General features: G+C 42.8%; 1 protein-coding gene across 1 annotated transcript in view; it reads right to left on the reverse strand.

Annotated features, from left to right (window-relative positions):
• Window positions 1-20,448, reverse strand: part of skd (mediator complex subunit skuld) — a 72,663-nt gene that overhangs the window by 12,181 nt on the left and 40,034 nt on the right. The window contains 16 exon segments of the mRNA XM_074087293.1: window positions 414-599; window positions 1,097-1,937; window positions 2,399-2,472; window positions 2,474-2,567; window positions 3,291-3,484; window positions 3,942-4,109; window positions 4,310-4,462; window positions 4,465-4,556; window positions 5,511-5,694; window positions 6,152-6,361; window positions 9,710-9,826; window positions 10,239-10,401; window positions 12,240-12,400; window positions 12,857-12,967; window positions 13,531-13,687; window positions 20,200-20,285. Of these exon segments, the coding sequence (XP_073943394.1) occupies window positions 414-599; window positions 1,097-1,937; window positions 2,399-2,472; window positions 2,474-2,567; window positions 3,291-3,484; window positions 3,942-4,109; window positions 4,310-4,462; window positions 4,465-4,556; window positions 5,511-5,694; window positions 6,152-6,361; window positions 9,710-9,826; window positions 10,239-10,401; window positions 12,240-12,400; window positions 12,857-12,967; window positions 13,531-13,687; window positions 20,200-20,285 (2,991 nt within the window).

Below are 20,448 nucleotides of genomic sequence, written 5' to 3' on the forward strand. Positions count from 1 at the left end.
TTGATACGCGAAGCTACAAAGTTGAATTCAAATCGTCCAATCTACACAAAAAAAATACTATAGCTTTTTATGAAAATCCTCGTTCAGCGGTTCACTAAAGGTACACAATATTTTAGACTATCGCAGTCATTACTAATTTCATGAATTAAATTCGGATTTTGTTCCGCGTACCTTGATTTTAACGAAACCATTCTTGTTTACAATAGGCAATTTGCATGCTTGTTTAAATAAAAAGTACGCACTCAAAAACGCTTCTCCAAATGTATTCACTACTGCATTTTTGCAAATAAATATTCTCATTCTTATTGTTAGGCACAAATACGCGCTACCAACTAAAACTCGATATATGAATCTGGTAGGCACAGTTAGCCATCTAGCCATCGTCTTGTCTGTGTGTGTGTGTGTGTACTCACGTCCATAGCGTCGAGCAGCAGATGCGCCTGCGCGGCGGTGCCGAAGCCGGTGAGCGACTTGCCGGCGGGCGCGTGCGCGAGCAGCCGCCGCGCGCCCGTGAACACGCTGAACGCCAGCGCGCGCAGCTCCGACCGCGCGCCGCCGCCGATGCCCGCCGTCTCGCACACGCCCTCCAAAGAGATTATCTAGAATACGAACAAACCTCACGATCAAACTGGCGTCCTAAAGATGGAACTGAGAGCCTAACCTAGCTGGCGCCGGTGCACGGAGCGGGCGTGCGCCTGCGGGTGCGGTTTACAGATAAAATCCGCTGCCCGCGACACGTGTGTTAGCGCTCCACCCGCACCGTGCAAACCGCGTCAACTAGCATTGGCCCTAAGCCGGTTAGGTACTGCCATCCTCTCAGAAGCCCAAGCTACCACACGGGCTCAGAGGTGGGAGCCCAGGCTCGAACCCTCAACCCTTCGCTTGAAAAACCATTATGATGGAACCCCAGGTATGAATCCGTCAATGAATCATTTACTATGTATCACTAGAATTTAACCTCTATTTGGCTTTCACGCGAATCCGTGCGCCTTAGCTAAGACTTAGTGCAGGGATGGCCAATTTCTATTCTGCCACGACAGACTGAACCAATAGCTACGATCGAATTGGCCACCCCTGTGCTAGACGACCAACCAACCTTGACGAGTGGGTTGTGATGTTTGAGGTGGTGATGCGTCCGCGCAGCGAGTTGCAGCATCGAGTGCAACGCGTGCGCGCGGGAGGCGTGCGCGGCGGGGGGCTCCACGACGTAGATGACGAGGGCCGGGGCGCCGCCCTCCTCTTCCTCCCAGCAGGCGGACACCGTGGGGTTGGCGGGCGGCGCGTCGTCCGCGTCGCCCCCCGGGTGGTCGGGGGGGGGCGGCCGCATCGGCGACGGCGACGGCCGGTCCATCGGCGTCGTCTTGGACTCAGTGTCCAGCAGCGAGCTGTCTATCTTGAGGCTGGCGAGCTGAGGTACTAGATTGGTGCGCAGTGTTTCCGCGTAAGCTTTCATGTAGTCGCCGAGGCGTCCGGGCGGCAGCTCGCCCGTCCACTCCTCGGCGCTTTGGTCGCGTTCGCTGGGTGAGGTCCGTATCAAGCCCTCGCGGGCTATCCGGGTTATGGGTTGGTGCCGGCCGAGTTTGAGAGCCTCGTACGCCGTTGATAATTCTCGGAAGAACGTTTTGATGGGGTCGGTGAGGACTTCGCCGTCGGCCGCCAGGACGATGTACGCTACGTCTCGGGAGTAGGAATAGGGTTCTAGCGCGAGCCTCTCCCAGTGGCGGAGGGCGTAGGGGGAGAGCGCTATCCAGTCGCGGTCGTGTCCGACGAGGAGGGGCGGCACGGGCTGCGGCTCGCAGAGGTCCTCGTTCCCGCGGCCGGCCAGCCGGTGGAACTGCCGCCACGTCAGCGGGCCCGTCACGCCGTCCCACATGCGCGCGCCGCAGCAACGCTTCTGGATCGCGTCTTGGAGGAGGGGCCGGAGTCGCCGCATTAATCTGGGAAGCACAATAAAGTTACATTACTCAATTATTTAATTGAAATCGTTTCGAGACTATTTTTTTAGGAATTATATTTTTAAACGGTGGTATGGTGTAATAGTAATGGTCATGGCCACATAATTATAAAAATAATTAACGATGCCTTGACAAAAAAAAATACATTGTTGGTTACGCGGCATTGCACTATCACCGACGATACATGGTTTTCGTATTTAGTATTTTAATGAACACATGACTTCACTTCAAATTTGAGATTTCAAAACTGAAACATTTGATGAAACATGTTTAAGAACTATTGCTATAAAACCAGATTTCAAAAAAAAAAAAAAACCGCATTCAAATAGGTCCACCCGTTTAAGAGCTACGGTGCCACAGACAGACAGACATACATAGCGGTCAAACTTATAACCCCACTTTTTACGTCGGGGGTTAAAAAAAAGAGTGTCAAGCGTTGTTACCTGACGACGTCCCTGGAGCAGCGCGGCGCACGCGCGCCGATGAACGGCCAGCGGTGCACGGCGCCGCCCGCCGCGCGCGCTCCCGCGCCCGCCCGCGCCGGCGCCCGCCGCCGCGCGCAGCGCCCGCGCCGCCGCCGCCACGCCGTCAAGTACCTGCACAACGACACCTCTATCACACACGCGCGACGCTACACGGAAAATTATACTAAACTATCTATATACTCTTTCTTATACGTAGAACACATCAGTCAACTAAATAGTCGTAAATTGAAAATACAAACTGAAATATAGATGCACACAAAAAATAAGCTCTGGGAATCGAACCCAGGTCCTCGGTATTCCGTACCGCGTGCTATACCGCTACACCACTGATGGACCATCAAACTGAGGACCTGGGTTCGATTCCCAGTGATGGTCTTATTTTTCTATTTAGGTTTTACGGGATGACCGTAAAAGTAAAAATTTTGAATTGAAATAAAAAATACAAAAAGATTCCATAACAACAATCTTAAAATAGTCGTACATTTGTATCGATTCAAATGCAATAGGCACGCGAGTTGTATGGACGCTCTACGGAAAGAATAATCTCTAAATATAAATTGTGTGTCTACTTGTTTAGAAGACGTTTATTTCCACTGAAATAAAATTCTCCACAAATATGTCGTTTAACGAGTACTCAGTCAATAAAAGTGTTAGGCACTTTAGTAATCAGCAAAAAAGATTCTACCAATTTTTTTTTTTATAAAAACTGATTTTAAACTTTATCGGGGCGCAGATTTTACTCCGCACTACATCGTTCAATAGTTATGTAAAAATCTCAGTTTCCTCATCAATTATCATGAGCTTTTAGGTACGGTCGGTAGCGTGTAGGTACTCACTCGAGCAGGTTGACGGTGTGGTGTTCTGCGGGCGCGGCGCGGCGGCGGCGCGGCGGGCGGCGCGCGCCAGCGCGGAGGCGGCGCCCCCCCGGCTGCAGCACATGCCCAGCACCGCGCCCGCCACGCCCTGCAGCCCCAGCCGCCCGCCCTGCCCCTGCCCCCGCGTCTGACCCGGACCAGACGCGATACCCGTGATTTCCATCTCGTCCTAAAACAAAACAACATCACGTAAATCGAGATCAACTTGTTATGTACGCTACGTGATTAGCTGACGAAGCGAACATCCCGGCGCCGCGTGAGCACGAAGCACGAGGCGCTGACCAAGCATCGCGTGCCAGCGGCGGACGCAGCTTCCAGGAGTCAGTCAATTGCTAGCATCGCATTGGCTCAAGCTCTTAGGTTAAGTTAAGCTTAAAAAATCTTCAATGTAATTTTTATATTTTAAATAAATGAATGCCATCTAATTGGGTTTGTGGATTCTTCGCCTGCAACTCCCATAAGTAACTTGTGTTGACTACGATTCCAATGACCGTTGTGCATATAACTAGTTATTGTTTTGATCGTGGCACCCTCATGGAAACGCACCCACGTTCATTACCATCTGTATCACAGTATTACATAATCACAAGCGATGGCGGTGGTTCTTCATCGGGCAGTATAATAACCTCGTAGAAGAGTCCCGCGTTGTGCGCGAGCCGTCGGTTGACGACGGCGCTGAACCCGCACGTGCAGCGGCCGGGGTCCTCGTCCGGCGCCGGCGACGCGTCCGGCGACCCGCCGCCCTGCCCCGGCAGGTACGTCGCCGAGTCCGCGCCGCGGATGTTGCCCACCACCTGAGAACAGACAATATTAAGTAAAATAACAAAAAATATATTTTTGATTACTTTTTTTAATTTGTTTGGAATTGCCATCCAATGCTCGCCAATGTTATCGCTGTTAATTCGTCTTTGAACCTGTCTATAAAATTGCCAGAAGGCGTACCTACAGTGACAAGGGATTCAAGTGTAAAGACTAGTAAGACGTGTATTCTCACCTTGGGCCCGGCGTTGCAGACGCACAGCGTGCAGCTGTCAAAGTTGTGGTCCCGGAAGACGTTCAGCACCGTGTCTGCCAGCAGCACGTTCAAGAGCAGCGGGCAGGCGCGGCGCGCGGCGCGGGGCGGCGGCGACGGCGCGGGGGAGGCCGCGCGCAAGGGGGGGACGCCGCCGCGGGGACAGAGCTCGGCGCCGCCGCCGGCGCCTCCAGTGGCGGCGGCGACGCGGCCGCGGACCGCTTCGTGCCTGCACATGCGGTATACATTAACTATTTATCCTCCTGACCTCGTTGCCTTTTTCGATTGTCAAAGCAGTTAGAATCAAATTGTTTCGAGAATAAAGTCGAACCAACGTGGTGTAAAATAATTGAGGCACAAAATAATTTTTACTTTTGCTACATTGTCATAGATTTGTAATTCCCTTGAACTTATAGTGTACATTCTATTGCACAATGGACTGCACGAGGCTATACAGTCAAGGGCAAAGCAAAGATATCGACACGGCCAAAGTTGCAAAAATATGTATACACGGACTTAATATTAAGTGCATAAAGTCGTGTATACATATTTTTGTAAGTTTGGCCGTGTCGATATCTTTGCCCTTGACTGTACAACGTGTTTACGCCAAATTATTGTTTGCAGCGCCTTGTTGTCTTATCCGGTTGTTGATGCCCTACTTTGAAATAGCGTCCGACGAAAGAAAAAACGTCGAGATTACTTCAGCACATTCACTGTAGGTATGTAAGTCTCTTGAATCTTTTGTGGATATATCTGCCACAGCGGAGCGTGCAAAAATATTTGACACGTCCTTCCGGCCCTACAAATAGCGTCGTATCGGATATTGGTGCTGGTGACTATACGTCTCGTCTATAAAAAGGCAAAGTACTTTAGCTAAAGTTTCTTATCTCACTTTTTAGTTTATACCTTAAAAAAAAATCTACTGATTAACATGAGACCAAGATAAGTAGCACTTTTACAAGCCTGTGGCTACAAAATATGTTCAAATTCTTCCGAAATATTTCAGCAAATGGTGCAGTTAGTTTGACTGAACAGAACTCCCCTATAAATATTTTTAAGGATTTTTTATTGTGATTCACAAACGCTGTCACTCGATGTTCAGTGTACTTTGCGTCTCAAAAATTTCGTTCAAAAAACCATTACAGAGAATTAAAAGGAAATGGTGATCTGTAGCATGTATTACCAGTTTGTTGCGTGTTAGTTTGTTCGCCGTCCCGCTTGTCGTGCTGCCAGCGCGGGCGGTAGACGGCGTGCGGCGGCAGCGCGACCGGCGGCAGCGCGTGCGACGGCAGCGTCGTCAGCGGCGCGTACTTGGACGAGCCGTGGCACTTGTACACGGTGGGCGGTTTGAACACGTACGACCAGTCCTGTGGGGGTGATACTGAGTCAGCCGTCGTCTTATTACATGGGGTTTTTAACAGTAGGGAACGTGGAGTAGCTCGATGGGTATACAGGGCATAGATTCTTATGAAATCAACAACAAAACGTTTATTCTGAGAACGACAAGATGAGAGCAGTAAAAGTCACAATTAAAACGTAAAAAACATTTTACATGTATTTTTTTCATATTACCGACGCATTCGGAAAAACCATCATTGCCAAGGATAATGCGCCGCAAAAATTTAGATACCAACCAAATTAGTGCGCTATGAGACATTTTAATTTACAGAAATAGATGGGTTTAGGCACATATGCCAAGTTTTTTTAGAAAGCAACTTTTTATTCGCCCAAAGCATAAGTAGAATAATGGTCAACGCACACTTGACGGCCGCTCATTTTTTAGTTTGGGAGCGGAATCTCGGCAAATTTCTTGTCTTAGTGTACCTCAATGGGCTCGTGCGGCGGCGTGGCGTGCGGCGTGAGGTGGTGCGGCTTGTCGAGCGCGTCCATGGTGAAGCCGGGCGAGGGCTGCGCGTGCGCCTCCAGCGACGGCGGCGTCGGGAACATCTTGCTGAGCTCCTCGGCGCGCACCATGCGCCCGCGGCCCTCTTCACACGTCGACTTGTTAGAGTCCGGCGGCGTTTGTACTTGCAGCTGGAACGAGTTATACCGATACAGTATTTGGGAACAATCGATTTACATTCACAAGAAACTACTCTAAATATCCACCTCTAATGTACCAAACCGGCAAAAATGGAAGCACGGAGCTAATACAGCAATCCTCGGATAAATCTACGATCGGGCAACCCATTGAGCATCAGTCCTTGTACCAGGACCACTTTGACAAGAGTGACTGATTAATAAGGAGAATTCACATACAACATCAAAAAACAGTAGTGGTGTCTAGTGGTTTGAGTCATGGCCTCTCAAGTAGATACTCGTGGGTTCGAGGTGGGGCTCGTTCTGTGAGTTTTTGTGAATTGATTAGCTGTCGAAACACAATCCCCAATTTGTAAATCAATAGTCAGCACTGACGTAACTCATTCGTCAACTCAATAGACTAAAATTGAATATTTTATTTACTTCATATCAAATTTAACACTGAATTTGGACATGTTGAATTGGTTCTGAAAGCTAAAACAAAGTTGTGTGATGGAATTATTGGTTTATAGTTATGTGTCAAAAAACAAAAAATCATCTCAAGCACGTGTTGAGAACCGGATGGGTAAAACAAATCAAGCATCCAATTCAGTAAAAAACAATGGTTTAGTTGACATCGTATGTTTCATCAAGCAAATCTCAAAACACCTTTTCACATCCAGTCAAAAACCGAACAGCGACGAATAAACACACAGATGTGTGTATGTTTGTTTTTATGGGCGTTAAGGCGGCACGATTTCCATACTAATATATTTACACAATCATGAGCGCTTGAAAGAATAATTTGAAACTAAATCACATCTGTTGACGTTTAGTTTGTTCTTTATTTGAGGCATTTTTATTTACCTAAAGAAAGCTTTTGATTAATAGCTTAATCTAGATGATTATTTTAGTTAATTTTTGTCAATATGTGAGTGGACGGCGACAGTATCGTACGCCACGGCTCGGTTAGTAGTGTGCGTTTCAGCTACGTTGTCAGCTCGCCGACAATTCGATGCTAAGCGACGTTGCCAGATTTCGTTTGATTTGTCTGATCAAAATCACATAATTACCATTTGAAGCTCGTTTAACTTTTTTTTTAAATATTTTTGCTGGCCATAGGTACAAAGTCCGTCAGTCAAAAGACTGAAGTGCAACGAACAAATGCATTGCCAATTTTTGGATTTCCGACAGAAATTAGGAAGAAAATCACATAACATGAACGTATTAACAAATAAGTACGGAAAATTGCATTAACGGATTATAAATTAGTAGTGATAAAATCAGATAAAGGCTGCATGGCTTGTGGCTTTTTCCATAAAATAAAAATAAAAAAACATCAAGTCAAATGCAAATTCGTCAAGTCATAATTTTTTGTTCGTTTGTTGTCATTGGTTGTCATGACATTTTAAACTAATGGAGTAATTTTTTCCTAAATTAAATTATCGTAATTTGTCCTCGAAATTGGCCAGATTATCATTATCTATAATCTATAATGTGAATGCAGTTATATTTTCAAGTATTGAACTGAATTATAATTCACATTGGAAACTATGAAGCCACGAACTTTGCAAAAAAATTACATAAAGCATCAATACTCTGGTCTCGAAAAAGACGCATTATAAGGAAATTAAAAAGTAAGTACAGTAGGCTGAGTACAACATACAACTTCCACCACCCCGTGGGTACCGTAGGAATCGGCTGAGGGATAATATCAGAAGATGGGCAGCAGCGTTTTCCAAGCAACCCCACATCATATACTGTGCTCGCCAACCCGCTTATCAAACGTGGCAAGGCAGGCAACGGGAAAATATAGGGGAGGCCTAAAGTCTCAGTTTCCATGACCGTAGGTGTTTAGGACAGATTTTTTTCCAATTTTTTTTCCAATTCCCCAGCCCCTTGGTAGCGGACTAACTTTGAGCCTCATATCTCGGTAATTTTGGAGTTCAGAGAAAAGTTCATTTGACAAAATATGCTTCTTCAAAATATGTTTATTTTCATAATACAATATTTAATTACAGAGTGGAAAACACTGTTATAACATACATTGTTGGCTGGTAAGCTGTGTATTGAGACTGGCACAAGACTGGAAAAGTGGCGTGAAAATGCAAGAGGCACTCAGCAGTGGTTGTATGTGGGCTAATTTAATTGACTGATTTAAATAAATAAAATAAAAACTGACTTAGTGATGGACTTTTTTATTTGTTGTTCAATAGAGCCTTCGATTACTACCCAATCAATTAAATTTGAAATAAAAATAAACAAGTCTAATTTCATATTTTCACGTGTTTTTCGTTGAAGCAAAATATCGTGAAGAACGTACAGACACCTGCTAAATAATTAATGGTGTGCGCTATATTTCAATTCACACTGGGCCTGCGTTGAAAATAACGCCCAAGCCCTCATTGTGAGAGGAGGCCTGTGTATGTAGGTATGTATAGGGATAATGATTATGACTAATTAATTATCTCATAGTATGTAAACTGTATTGTAAATAAAAATAAATAAACAATCGTTGAGTTACGGTCCAGGAAACTGAGTCACGTACCAGGATGGAACCTATGTGCTACTAATGTCATGTTGACATCCCATACACCTGCCAAAGAAATCACAGCGCAATTGAATATGAAAAGGTTCCACTTGGGTCCACTCTGGTACGTGATTCGGTTTCCTTGACTTTGTAAAGGCGAACTTATCCCTCGAAGGGATCTCTATCAAGCAACCCTTGAGTGGATGTGAGGAATTATAAGTCTCATAGTACTTACTGTAGTTGTGCTGTGCATATTCAGATTTACCTAAAATTTAAAAAAAAATGTTTGTGCCTAAATTAGGTCTTATAAATTTTTAGCTACACATTTCAAAAAATATTAACATCATTAACTAAGAACATAAAAAAAAAAAAAAAAAAACTAAATCTTACAACGGGTTTGAACCCGAACTTCCTAAGCTGTGGGTAGGGTAAACTCTAGCCTTATGCAACTAGGCCAATCTGCTCTTTGATCATGAGAGCGAAATTAACAAAGACTTCTGTTTACAACAAATTACAAGCATGTGTGCGAAAATATCTCAGTCGAAACTGCAGCGATCAAGTGAAAGTATTTTCTAAATTAAAATACATCTGAAACTTGGTACGATATATCACAAATTTCACGCTATTGGCGGTATGTACATTATTTTATAAAAATATCCACGATTTCATTCCTAAAAAAATAAAATACGAGGAATTTGCACACTAACGTCATCTACTGGACTGTAGTGCCTAGCTGATCGTGACAAACACCTTAACATCCAGTCAAAAACCGAACAGCGACGAATAAACACACAGATGTTAGTAAGGAGTAAGTAATAAGGGTGCACACTCACAAGTCTTACCGACTCATCCCCGCTGGCGTCGTCGGAATTGTCGAAGATCTGCTCGAGGTCTTTGAGGGTGGGACAGAGACCGTCGGACGTGAAAAGGTTCGGGTACGGCGTGGTGTCCTGCGTTCACGAAATAGAACTGTTAATAAAGAGTCTTGGGACTAAGTCTTAGGCTATCTTTAAAATTAGACGTAAAAACATGTGTATTCAGTTCACGTTCTTCGTATATACAGCCTTAAGTTTAGCACTGATCAGTCTTTTAACATACGAAAGGTTTAGTCGCAGTCGTAATGAATTTTTTGGCCATAGCCACTAAATTATAATCTGCAAACGATAACAGTTATTTATGACACAAAAGTACGGAACGTAGGCAATTTAAATCGAGAGTAGGTGGTCTTAAAAACCGAGCGAAGCGAGTTTTTCAAAGCGACACAAATGTCGTCTAAGGTGGCGCTTGATGACATTTGTAACCCAGAAACTGCAGACTTGTCTTGGACAGGTTGTTAGTCAAGATGACAGTATAGGTACTGACGTGGTCGGGGCGCTCCTGCTTGATGTCCCGGGCGTGGTCGGGCATGGCGGGCATCTGCGTGTGGTCGTGGCCCGCGTACAGGTCCCCGCCCGCGGTGCCCAGCGCCAGCTCCTCGCGGAACCAGCTCGTCTCCGTCTTGAACCGCTTCACTGGGTGCTCCAGCCTGACGCACAAACATAACAATTAACATATGTATACAAAATCTTCAGTCGGGCCGTGATCATAAATACGGCCGGTAAATACGTCGAAATATTGGGAGATCATTAAAAAGTGAACAGAACAAACGTTAGCAATTGATCTGGATGATTATACCTATGATGTGATTTACAAAACAATGGTTCTTCTGCGGCAGTACTGAAGCGCCCATTCCCAGTGTCCTAGCGAATAAAATAACACTCACTGTCCCTGTAATACTTAAATGATACCTCTTTTAGAGTCACTTCCGCGGTCAAGGGTTAAAATGTTAAAATCACTAGCCCTGTATTAGTTAGCACATAACTCAAGAGTTCTATACAGCCAAATCTTTTTATAGCGACACCAGTTATAACGGCATATCGGATGTAACAACCGAGAAAAAAGTCTCAACACGATCTCAAATACCAATATAACAATGGTTTATAACGACCAACCGTGTATAACGAATAGATGTCGTTATAAACTATTTTGACTGCAGTTATTTAACTCTGCTCCATGCAAGTCCACCTTAGAGTGATGTCAAAAATTAGATAGTTTTATCTGCATTGCTTAAGAATGCCAATGCTTGGTGGACTAATTGTTGTATTTGGTTACGCGACCTAGCGACCTCGTGAGTTAGCCGTCTAACCAAAGCATTATTCAATACACTTTATGCTCTAATATGTAACCAAATGAAGAACACAACAAACATAAACTGGACGTGTTGTTGATGCGCACATGGGTACATCAATATAGCGAATTTAAGATCCATATCGATCTAACTAGTATCGATATGACCGTGGTCTATCGCAAAATAAACCTAAAAATAAGGTGAGGTAAGGTTCGAAATGATATGAAATTTCATCAAAATAATTCAAATGTCTAAAAACCGCTACAGTTTTACCTGCAAGCCACCAGTTGTGCAACATGGAAACATTTCAGACAAGTAAATTAGTTTGCAAAAATTCACACATAGCATGGAACGAATGATCCTTAACGTCAGATAATAATACAACATAATTTTATTACTACTTAATAACTAATCTTTTACATTGCAAACGACTACCGTAATAAAATAGCTTTTTAAATACGTCGCTATATTTGGATTATCGTAGCCACTCCACGGATTGGGAGTGTGCTCTCTACAACTTTCTATGCTCCGCCAAGCAATTGCGGCTTCTGTTACGCAAGAGCGTTACAATTCATCATTTAATTTGTACAATTCAGACGCTTTTACCACAACATTTGGACAAATAATTTATTGAATCAGGCGTTACTTTACGTTACATTTGGACAAGTTACAGTTCTATGTGTACTTCAGCTAGCGGCTACAAAGAAATGTACGGAAGAACACGAATCTATATAAGTGGACGACGCGAGTCGACCTATCCAGCATGTCATTAACACGTCGTAACTTAAAACTTTGGACAACGTTGTGTTTGCCTAAACCTACTCAGTCTCGCATGTAACCATGCGGTGGCTACAGACGAATCTGAGTAATTCAAATGTATCATCAGCCAAATATGTGGTCTACCACCCTAAAGTTATAATCGTTTGCATGTCATACCATAAAACAATAATGCCAATAGACGTGTCTGTCAACTTGTTTAAAAATTGATAGACCACTTATTTGGCTGATGGTACATGGCCGATAGAGTGTAGACATTTACCACTAAAACATATCAATGCGAAATTCTCATAATTTACACCGTATTTACGAGTACGTCGTCCACTTCAATATAGATTCGTGGAGAGGATTCTATAGTTATAGCAGTAACAATTTTGAAAGTATCGACGGCACTCGAAAGGCCGAGAGTGTGTACTCACCAAGCATGCACGGTGGTGTAGTCATATAGCATATGCAGCGAATGCTCGTCTTCCAACGGGTCGACGCGAGTCTCGCCGCGCGGCAACACTGGTCTTTTCAGCAGCTCGGCGGGGACCGGCGACGCCGTCGTCGCGTGCGACGCGTCGCGCGGGGAATCGTTCTGAAGGAACAGAACTATTATAAACTTTCTTGCAACTCTCTAAAACACGCCTATATAGCCTCAGGCGGGATTAAAATGACTTTTTTAATTCGAAGGGAATAAAAGGTATCAATATTTTTTTATTCATTCCGTGTGGTTTACGCGAAAAGAATACAGCCAAAAACATACTCACCTACCGCAATACATTTAATTTTAGCAAGAACTTGGCTTCTAGATAATGAAACTTAATTAATGTAAATTACGGCGCGTAATAATGATTATTTAAAAAGCAAACAAAAATAACACACTGACTATGCGCTTCGGTGCAGATGCGAAAGTGCAGCGCTCGCGACAGTAGAATATAGCGGCGAATTGTGTCGCTCCTCATACATCAGCGGAATGAGGTGGCAATGTGCTAACAGCCTAACTGTGTTTGCTAGAATGGAATGCGATGGACGATAAACTTCAATATCATACCTGATTGTATAGTTTGGTGGGAGGCGGGGCGGAGGGCGGGGCGGGCGTGGGCGGCGCGTGCGTCTCCGGCGTCGGCGCCGGCGTGTGCAACGTCGTCGGTACGCACGCAGACTGCACACACGCACACAACACAGATTGTTATATCACGTTCCAATAAGGGTTCCTTGGCAGGTGAAATATCGCTAGATGGTGTTAGTGTCGAGAGGTCCGTTTGACGTTACAGTATTGTTTCCGATTGGCCCATTTTGGTATTTGACCAATCACGAACGTGGTTAAATTACGCTTTTTTAAAATCCGTAACTAAAGTGTGTTTAATATATACATATTTTGCAAAACAAGGTTAAAACTGTGAGTTTTTTTATGACTCGTTTGTGTCAAGTCAAATTACCTTTTTTTTCTATCATTATTACCAGTGTTTGGAGCATCACCAATGAACTGAGCCGTATGTCGAAACTCACGGAAATAAAGAAATACAAGGCGTATAAAAAGCAACTTGTGAAACCGAATAACGATGGTCCCAAGGGAAGACCAGCGACGTCCGTAAGAGCGACATTGCGCTGCTTTGGGACCATTTTCTGTCGGTGATAATAATTTTCATTTCATTATTTAATTTTTTGGTTATGTAACCTATAAATGGTTTCTTTTTTCTTTAAATAACGAGTGGTGTAACTTACTTGATGCGAGTGTGCAGCAGTGTGAGCGAGATGCGAGGTGTGCGGCGAGGGGGGCGGCGCGCCGGCCGAGGAGGGCGCGGACACGGCCGCCGCGGGCGAGCCGCCGCCGCAAGAGCCCGGCGACGCCGCCGCGCACGCCGCGCTCAGGCACCCGCCTCTGTAACGCCACAGTAAGCTAGGATTCTACGATAGGAGCACCACGACACAACACCGACTGAAACTAACGGCTGACTCGCTCGACTGTACCGACGTTCCTTCACTGTATAGGACCTTGCTTAACTTATTATCAGGCCACAGTGACCCAAAGTGAGCTTTAGCCTCCAATACCAGATTACGCCACGGTTTACGATCTTGAGCCAGCTCTTGCCAACCTTCGACCAAAACTAGTCTTCGTCCACTCGGTCGTCCCAAGTACGCTCTCTTCACGGCTCGAACCTCCCGCCCGAGCCACCGGAGTCTGGACGCTTTGGTCTCTCCTATGACAGACCTGGTATCTGATACAATTACCTACCATATAAATATTGGAAATTCAATTATAAAGAAAACTAAGTACACTGACTATTTGATAAATATTTTTGACGCTTACACTTTCATATTTATTTATTTTTTACTTTCTTTTTTAGTTATTGTTCAAACATGACTTAATTTCTGGCACATTAACGCCATTCATTGTGTGTGTGTGTTAAAAATTTACAGTAGAGGCTCTGATAAGCAGAATTGCTACCGAACGACCAAAAATGAAACTTATGTGCAACATTTTTTTTATCTCTATTTTGTGATTGAGTACAGTATTCGCTTCAGTCAGCCGTTAGTTTCACCAGTAATAATCCTGAAAGATACGTTTGTGGTGATAACAATGACATATGATAAACGAAATGCAGTGACATCACAATGCATTAGGGTACATGAAAATCGTGTCGAATGGTCATTACATTAGATAGCAGTAATTTAAATCAAGATGTTACCCAATCATCATTTATTAATATTATATTCCCTTTATAGGTTTCAATATGACAATAAAGTAGCCTAGAGATGAAAGGTAGATGTTATCATGTTGTTTTTGCAACAATTTTAAATAGTTCAAATAGTCAACCGTGACTTATCAAATATTTCTATTGGACATTCTGTTGGAGGTGAATACATAAACTAGCTGCTACCAAATTAAAAAAAAAAATTTAATTGTATTAAACTGAGAGATCACTTCAGTTTCTTTTCAAGTCCTGCAAGAGTCAGCTAGGGAATATGTTCAACGCCAAACCAAAGCACATTTAAAATGATTACAATCATGACTACATGACATATAGTATATGTGATTTAGTTGCGAAATGAATTATAAATATGGTCCATGTAATAAAGTATATAGGTATGATTCCAATCGATATAAAGACACAAAACATGCAATTCATTGTATAATAACTTCATCACATAACCCTAAACCATAACATGCAATATTTCTACGATGCAATACTATATGTTATAATAATGTAATTTTTAAAGGCGATATGACATGCATAGTGGAAGCAGCATTGCATTATTTGTGGCTTGGTATCCCTTACAGCTAAGCTTGTTGTGTAGTGTCAATGTAAGTGTTGTTAAGACATAAGATCGCTCAACATTTCCAGAAGGCACTGAAGGCAGTAACAACAAGGACTCTACACGGAATCTCGTCAACACTTTAAAACAAATAGGTCGCAACTTGAATCGATATGCAAGCTAACCTAAACCGACTGAACTGGTTATCGAATACCAGCTTTTTTTTAAAGTGAGGATAACTAAGTTCCTCCTAATTATTCTATTATCCGTCCTCGATTACCCACCAACTCCAGTGCTTTCTAGCCGGTATTTTACAGAGGTCGAAGCAAACCGAAATTTAAATTATGGATAAACGACAAAGTACTCATTTAGTTACGTTCGCAATAAATGGTCGACTTTTACTCACGCGTAGCTGATTTTTTTTTTGTTATATAGTACAGACAATATACTGAAGCTGCTGTTTCTACGTATAACTTTTAATCAAATGTGTAGAAAACGGTACCTATCAGTTTGCAATGACCTTCTAGACTAGCTACTATACTGTTCACTCCACAGATATAGATTACACTAGATTACGCAAATGCATCTACTTTGCGTGTCCAAACCCCGACCAAACGTCGGGGTTGGCCCCACTCGAGCCCCACGGCGCGGGCGGACAGCACATTTGAATCGATTTTGCGCGGACATCGGGGAATTCACATCACTAATTCGCTCTTGAGACGTCACAGTAGATATTAAAAAAGTGACACGGTTGGTTTTCATACAGATTGAGGTGTTTGCGTTATCTAGTGTAATCTATACCTGTGGTACTCCACTGATATCTTTCAACATAGTAACACTCTTCGGTTACCCGTGACGTCGATTTGGGTGATCTGCGTGCAGTGCCAATGTCTCAGCACAGAATGTATGATCTCGTGACATACATTATATCGGCTAAACCCCATTCCCATTAGTCGGGTGTCGGCCCGACTAAACGTAGTGCTATAACGCCTTAAAATTCTACATGAGGTTGATGGTTGTTTCACACATTTTGCATAAAAATAGCTGATATTAGTTAGAAAAGGTTTCTACAGCCGAAAAATGAGAACGGGGTATCACGCCCCATTCCCACACCATCGAAGTCATGTGCTTCAGTAGACGAATATTTAATTGAGACTGTTCGCTTACCCGACATGTTGTAGGTATAGAATAAGGTGGCCAACAATGAGGTTTCTGCGACAGATTATTTGGCACTATATCTGGCGCAGAACGTCGCTGCACGCGGGGTCATAATACATGTTTTGCGTAGTGTTGTGCTTGCGTCGAGAACACGCTATCGATAGAACTAAAATAGTGAGTAACTAATGTATGCACTTCAAAACAATTTTCAAGAAATAACGGTCACTTTTTATTTATTTGTCAATGAGAGTAATTTCGAAACAGTGGTTATGTGGATCGTAATTAGCGAATTATGTAATTACAATAGTGTGGGTAGTATTTAAATACTGAGTTACTATTTAATCATCATTCATTAATAATTATTATTTGTCACTAAAATTAAATTAATAACTTAGAATAAGTGCACTTTTTCTTCGATTTTAATCTTGTAAACATTTATCGATAACATATCGATACGCGCGTTGTGCCTCACTACGCGTTGCCATAAGACCCATAAGTGCGAGTGAGTGCGCGATATGCTCTACTGTGCTCGCGCTTTTTATTGCCCCGTGTGCAGCAACATTCTGCGCCAGGTATAGTACCGCGAGGTCCGTTTGAAAACTTTGATTTTTGCGTCACGTTTGTCATTGGTTTAATAAGTAAGTAAATAACTAATTAAGTAGCTAAATAAGTAAGGAAGATGCGCGCGAGAATGCGTGCGGGCTGGTGTTTGTGTATTGACTATTGTAGTCTTATTGGAGGGACTGAAAAGTGATGTATGTTTGCCCAGAGAATTTAGTCTGCAAGGCGCTGGCATAAGCTGAGTCGCTTAAACTTTTAATATTTTGTATCTTTCTGTTATTTTTGATGCATACACTTATAAACAAACTTTTTGTTAAAAAGATTTTTGTTTAATGAGCCAATCGCAAGCAAGCCTATAACGTCAAACGGACCTGGCGATATTTCAAAAAACCCTCAGTGGCACCGCTGGCTCTAACCCTTGATCAAGGTTAGAACGTGTTCGTCTACACCGCTTCCTTACCTCTCAAAAGGCGTCATTATAATTTTATTTTGTACCAGAAGCTGATGCCCCTTGCCGTCTGGCGCCCAGAGCGACCGCTGCTCTTATAGTATGAATTTTTTGAGGTGTCCCGATCTCGTTAACAACCCACCTTTCGATCAAAGCCATAGAATTCTATTGTGCCCTCAATCGCATAATTTAAAATGAAAGCAAATATAAAATAAAGTAGTTCACTGAAATAACGACTTTATTGTCTAGAGCAGAAAGTGCGTTTTAAAATAAATACTCGTTCGCAGATAATACTTTTCCATGAGGCTGCTTGTCTACGACGCATTCAATTTTGAAAAATATTATATGAAAACAAAGTTTTATTTAAAATGATTATCTTTTGTAAATAATAAAGTAGTATTTCAATGAGCTTTTTATCTTGTATTTCCGTTCATTTTAAACTGAGGATAATGCAATTGAGGACATAATAGAATACAATGGCTTTGTTCGGAAGGTGGGCTGTTAACGAGATCGGGACACCTCAAAAAATGTATACTATACTCTACTCTAGCCGGCGTTGAATGGGAATGGGGTGTTAGTAGTCGCAGTGTGGTGTGTGGTGTGTGTCGTGTGTCGTGTGTCGTGTGTCGTGTGGTACTCACGGCGGCGTGTGGTGGCGGGGCGGGGCGGCGTGGCGCGGCGCGGCGCGGGCGGGCGCGGTGCGGCGGTGGAAGGCGGCCGCGCGCGCGGTACGGCGCCGCCGCCACCTGCCACCAACACAACGCTAGCGCCCGACACTACGTCTAACCGTGAACCGACTCTGCTGGACCTCCCCCCATCCCAGGGACGACCGCGTCACATTAAGATTGATTACAGTGGCCAACTTGATTAGACCCAAGATCTACTGTTTACTGACGAAACCACGTGCGGTCTACAAATTAGATAATTCTTGAAATCTTAAATGAAAGTATTTATATTTTTTGCATTGCCACGATCGACTCGACTAATAGTCGCGATCGACCGGTTGGCCACGTCTGGTATAGAGTGCCATGTTTTGATTAAATAATTTGCTGTTTTTTCTACAGGACTACTTAATTAAAAAGATCGAATCAAACAAAACGAAGTAACAAATCTACGAAACTACCTATATTTAGTTAACCTTAAATGAGTCAGCTTGGATAATAAAGCCAAAAATCCAGTCGTTATTTTGAAATAATTTAGGCTTCGAACCAGCACCACCTTGATAATGTTTTCGATTATTACCTTGTCTTACACCAGATACTGTTTTAAAGTTTGCCCGAACAGTAAGCATAATGCAATCAATGTAAAAAGTAGTTGCACATTTTATAAGTAAGTACCTTGTCGCTTCACAGCAACGTACCTTACGCCATACCTAGGAGGTGGAAAAATGTGGCAACATGATACAAGCAAGCATATTTACAGCATTTGAAACTCGATCTTTATCTTTGTGGCGAATCAACGAACTTTTATTAAATTTAAAATGAAATAAAATATAAATCAAAATCTCTAAACTTATCTTCTGTTTTTGTAACTTGTAAAGACAAGTTAAAGGTTATTTAAGCGATTTTACAACGCAGCATTTCTTTACAAGCTTTTATTTAGTTTCACCTGTCCCGTTGTCTGTCTGTCTGTCTGTAATCAAATCTCGCAAGTAAAATTAGACCTACTTCCAGCAGTCGGATTGACTTGAAATTTGGCATACTTATGTAAATCACGTGACAATACAATAATCTAGTAGTGACATCTTAGTAGTCCAGCCAGGATCGTCTTCGCAGGACGGAACTCTTCAACGGTTAATAGCATCGACTTGAAATTTTGTATGCAAATGTAGTTTGGGTGACAATGCAAGTACAGTCAGCAAAAAAAGCTTGTATTAAAAATGAAGTTTTTTTGTTTAGGTTATTTAAAATACAACACGACCAAACCTTAACAGATCATCTGGTGTAAGAAGACAAGAAAAACAATATTAACAGTGCTGGATTATATTATGAAATCACGATCTGCATATAGGTACTACCATTTTCTCGTACCTAAACCTTTCAAAAATTAAACTACCCTAGCTTTCTTCGCTACCACAATGATAAAAGGGTGTAAAATTACGCCTGCATCGATCAACTGTCTCGATAGAATCACGTGTCAATGTCGATAGTTAGTCATTGTGCTTCTTTAAACATTTGTGCTACCATTATTGAACTAAGCTCATTAAAACCATCCCGTTTCTTAGCAAAGTGTCCCGTTCCTATATCATAATGAAAAGAATCGATACCATAGGTATGGACTCCCTTCAAGCCTAGAGGCAGACACGGCGTGTCCATAGGCGAAGCAGCAGCATCCCACTACTGTTATTCCACTACTTTAATAAACTAATATAATAATAATAAAACATTCACATACATAACATCTACCTAAATATCTACATGGCAGCTACACCCTGAATACACAGCTCCATTGCGTGTTGTCGCTCACGGCTCGAGTTTTAAAGTACCAAGGCCATGTACGCACTATGCGGCTAATACCGCGATTTTAGCGATACTTTTATAAGTTCCAGCGCGCCGTTACCCGCACAGCGAGTAAGTGCCCTAACATCGGCCGTAAGCGGCAGAGCTTGTAGTTCATTCAAATGCATTTCAATAAAAAAAAAACAAGATAAATATATACGTGATTATTTGATACAATAACAAACGTATATAAATGCATGGCACACAACGTTCTTATACTACGGCTATATACTGCTCCTATCTACTGAATATACTTAATAAATAATCAAGATATACACGCTACATAGACCAAACTTCATTTACATAAAATTAGTGCCATCAGACGTAAATAAAGTTCCAAATCGAACCTTCAATAAATGGGAGTTTACGAACAAGATCTGTATTGTAGTTGGTTTATGCGACGCCTGCATCCGACGCGTATAAGATATATCGTATATACGTTAGCGATATTAGAATGCGCCTGAAACTTACTTGGCGCAGGTACAAGGTGTTTTTCTGGTGGGGTCAACGAAATCCTCGAATTTCTCAGCCGTCTCGCCGTAGGAAATGTCCGCTGGCTGCAAAATGTTCAATATACATTGTTATACGAAGCACAGAACAGAATCGATACTTTCCACCTTGTTAGACATATTTGGTGCGGTTGTTAGAAATATAATTAATGATATTTGAACGCTCGTACAAACATCACAGTGCCTTTATACTTCTTTGTTGCTGTGGGAA

Source organism: Choristoneura fumiferana, chromosome 5 (genome assembly GCF_025370935.1).
Source record: "Choristoneura fumiferana chromosome 5, NRCan_CFum_1, whole genome shotgun sequence".
NCBI lineage: Eukaryota > Metazoa > Arthropoda > Insecta > Lepidoptera > Tortricidae > Choristoneura > Choristoneura fumiferana.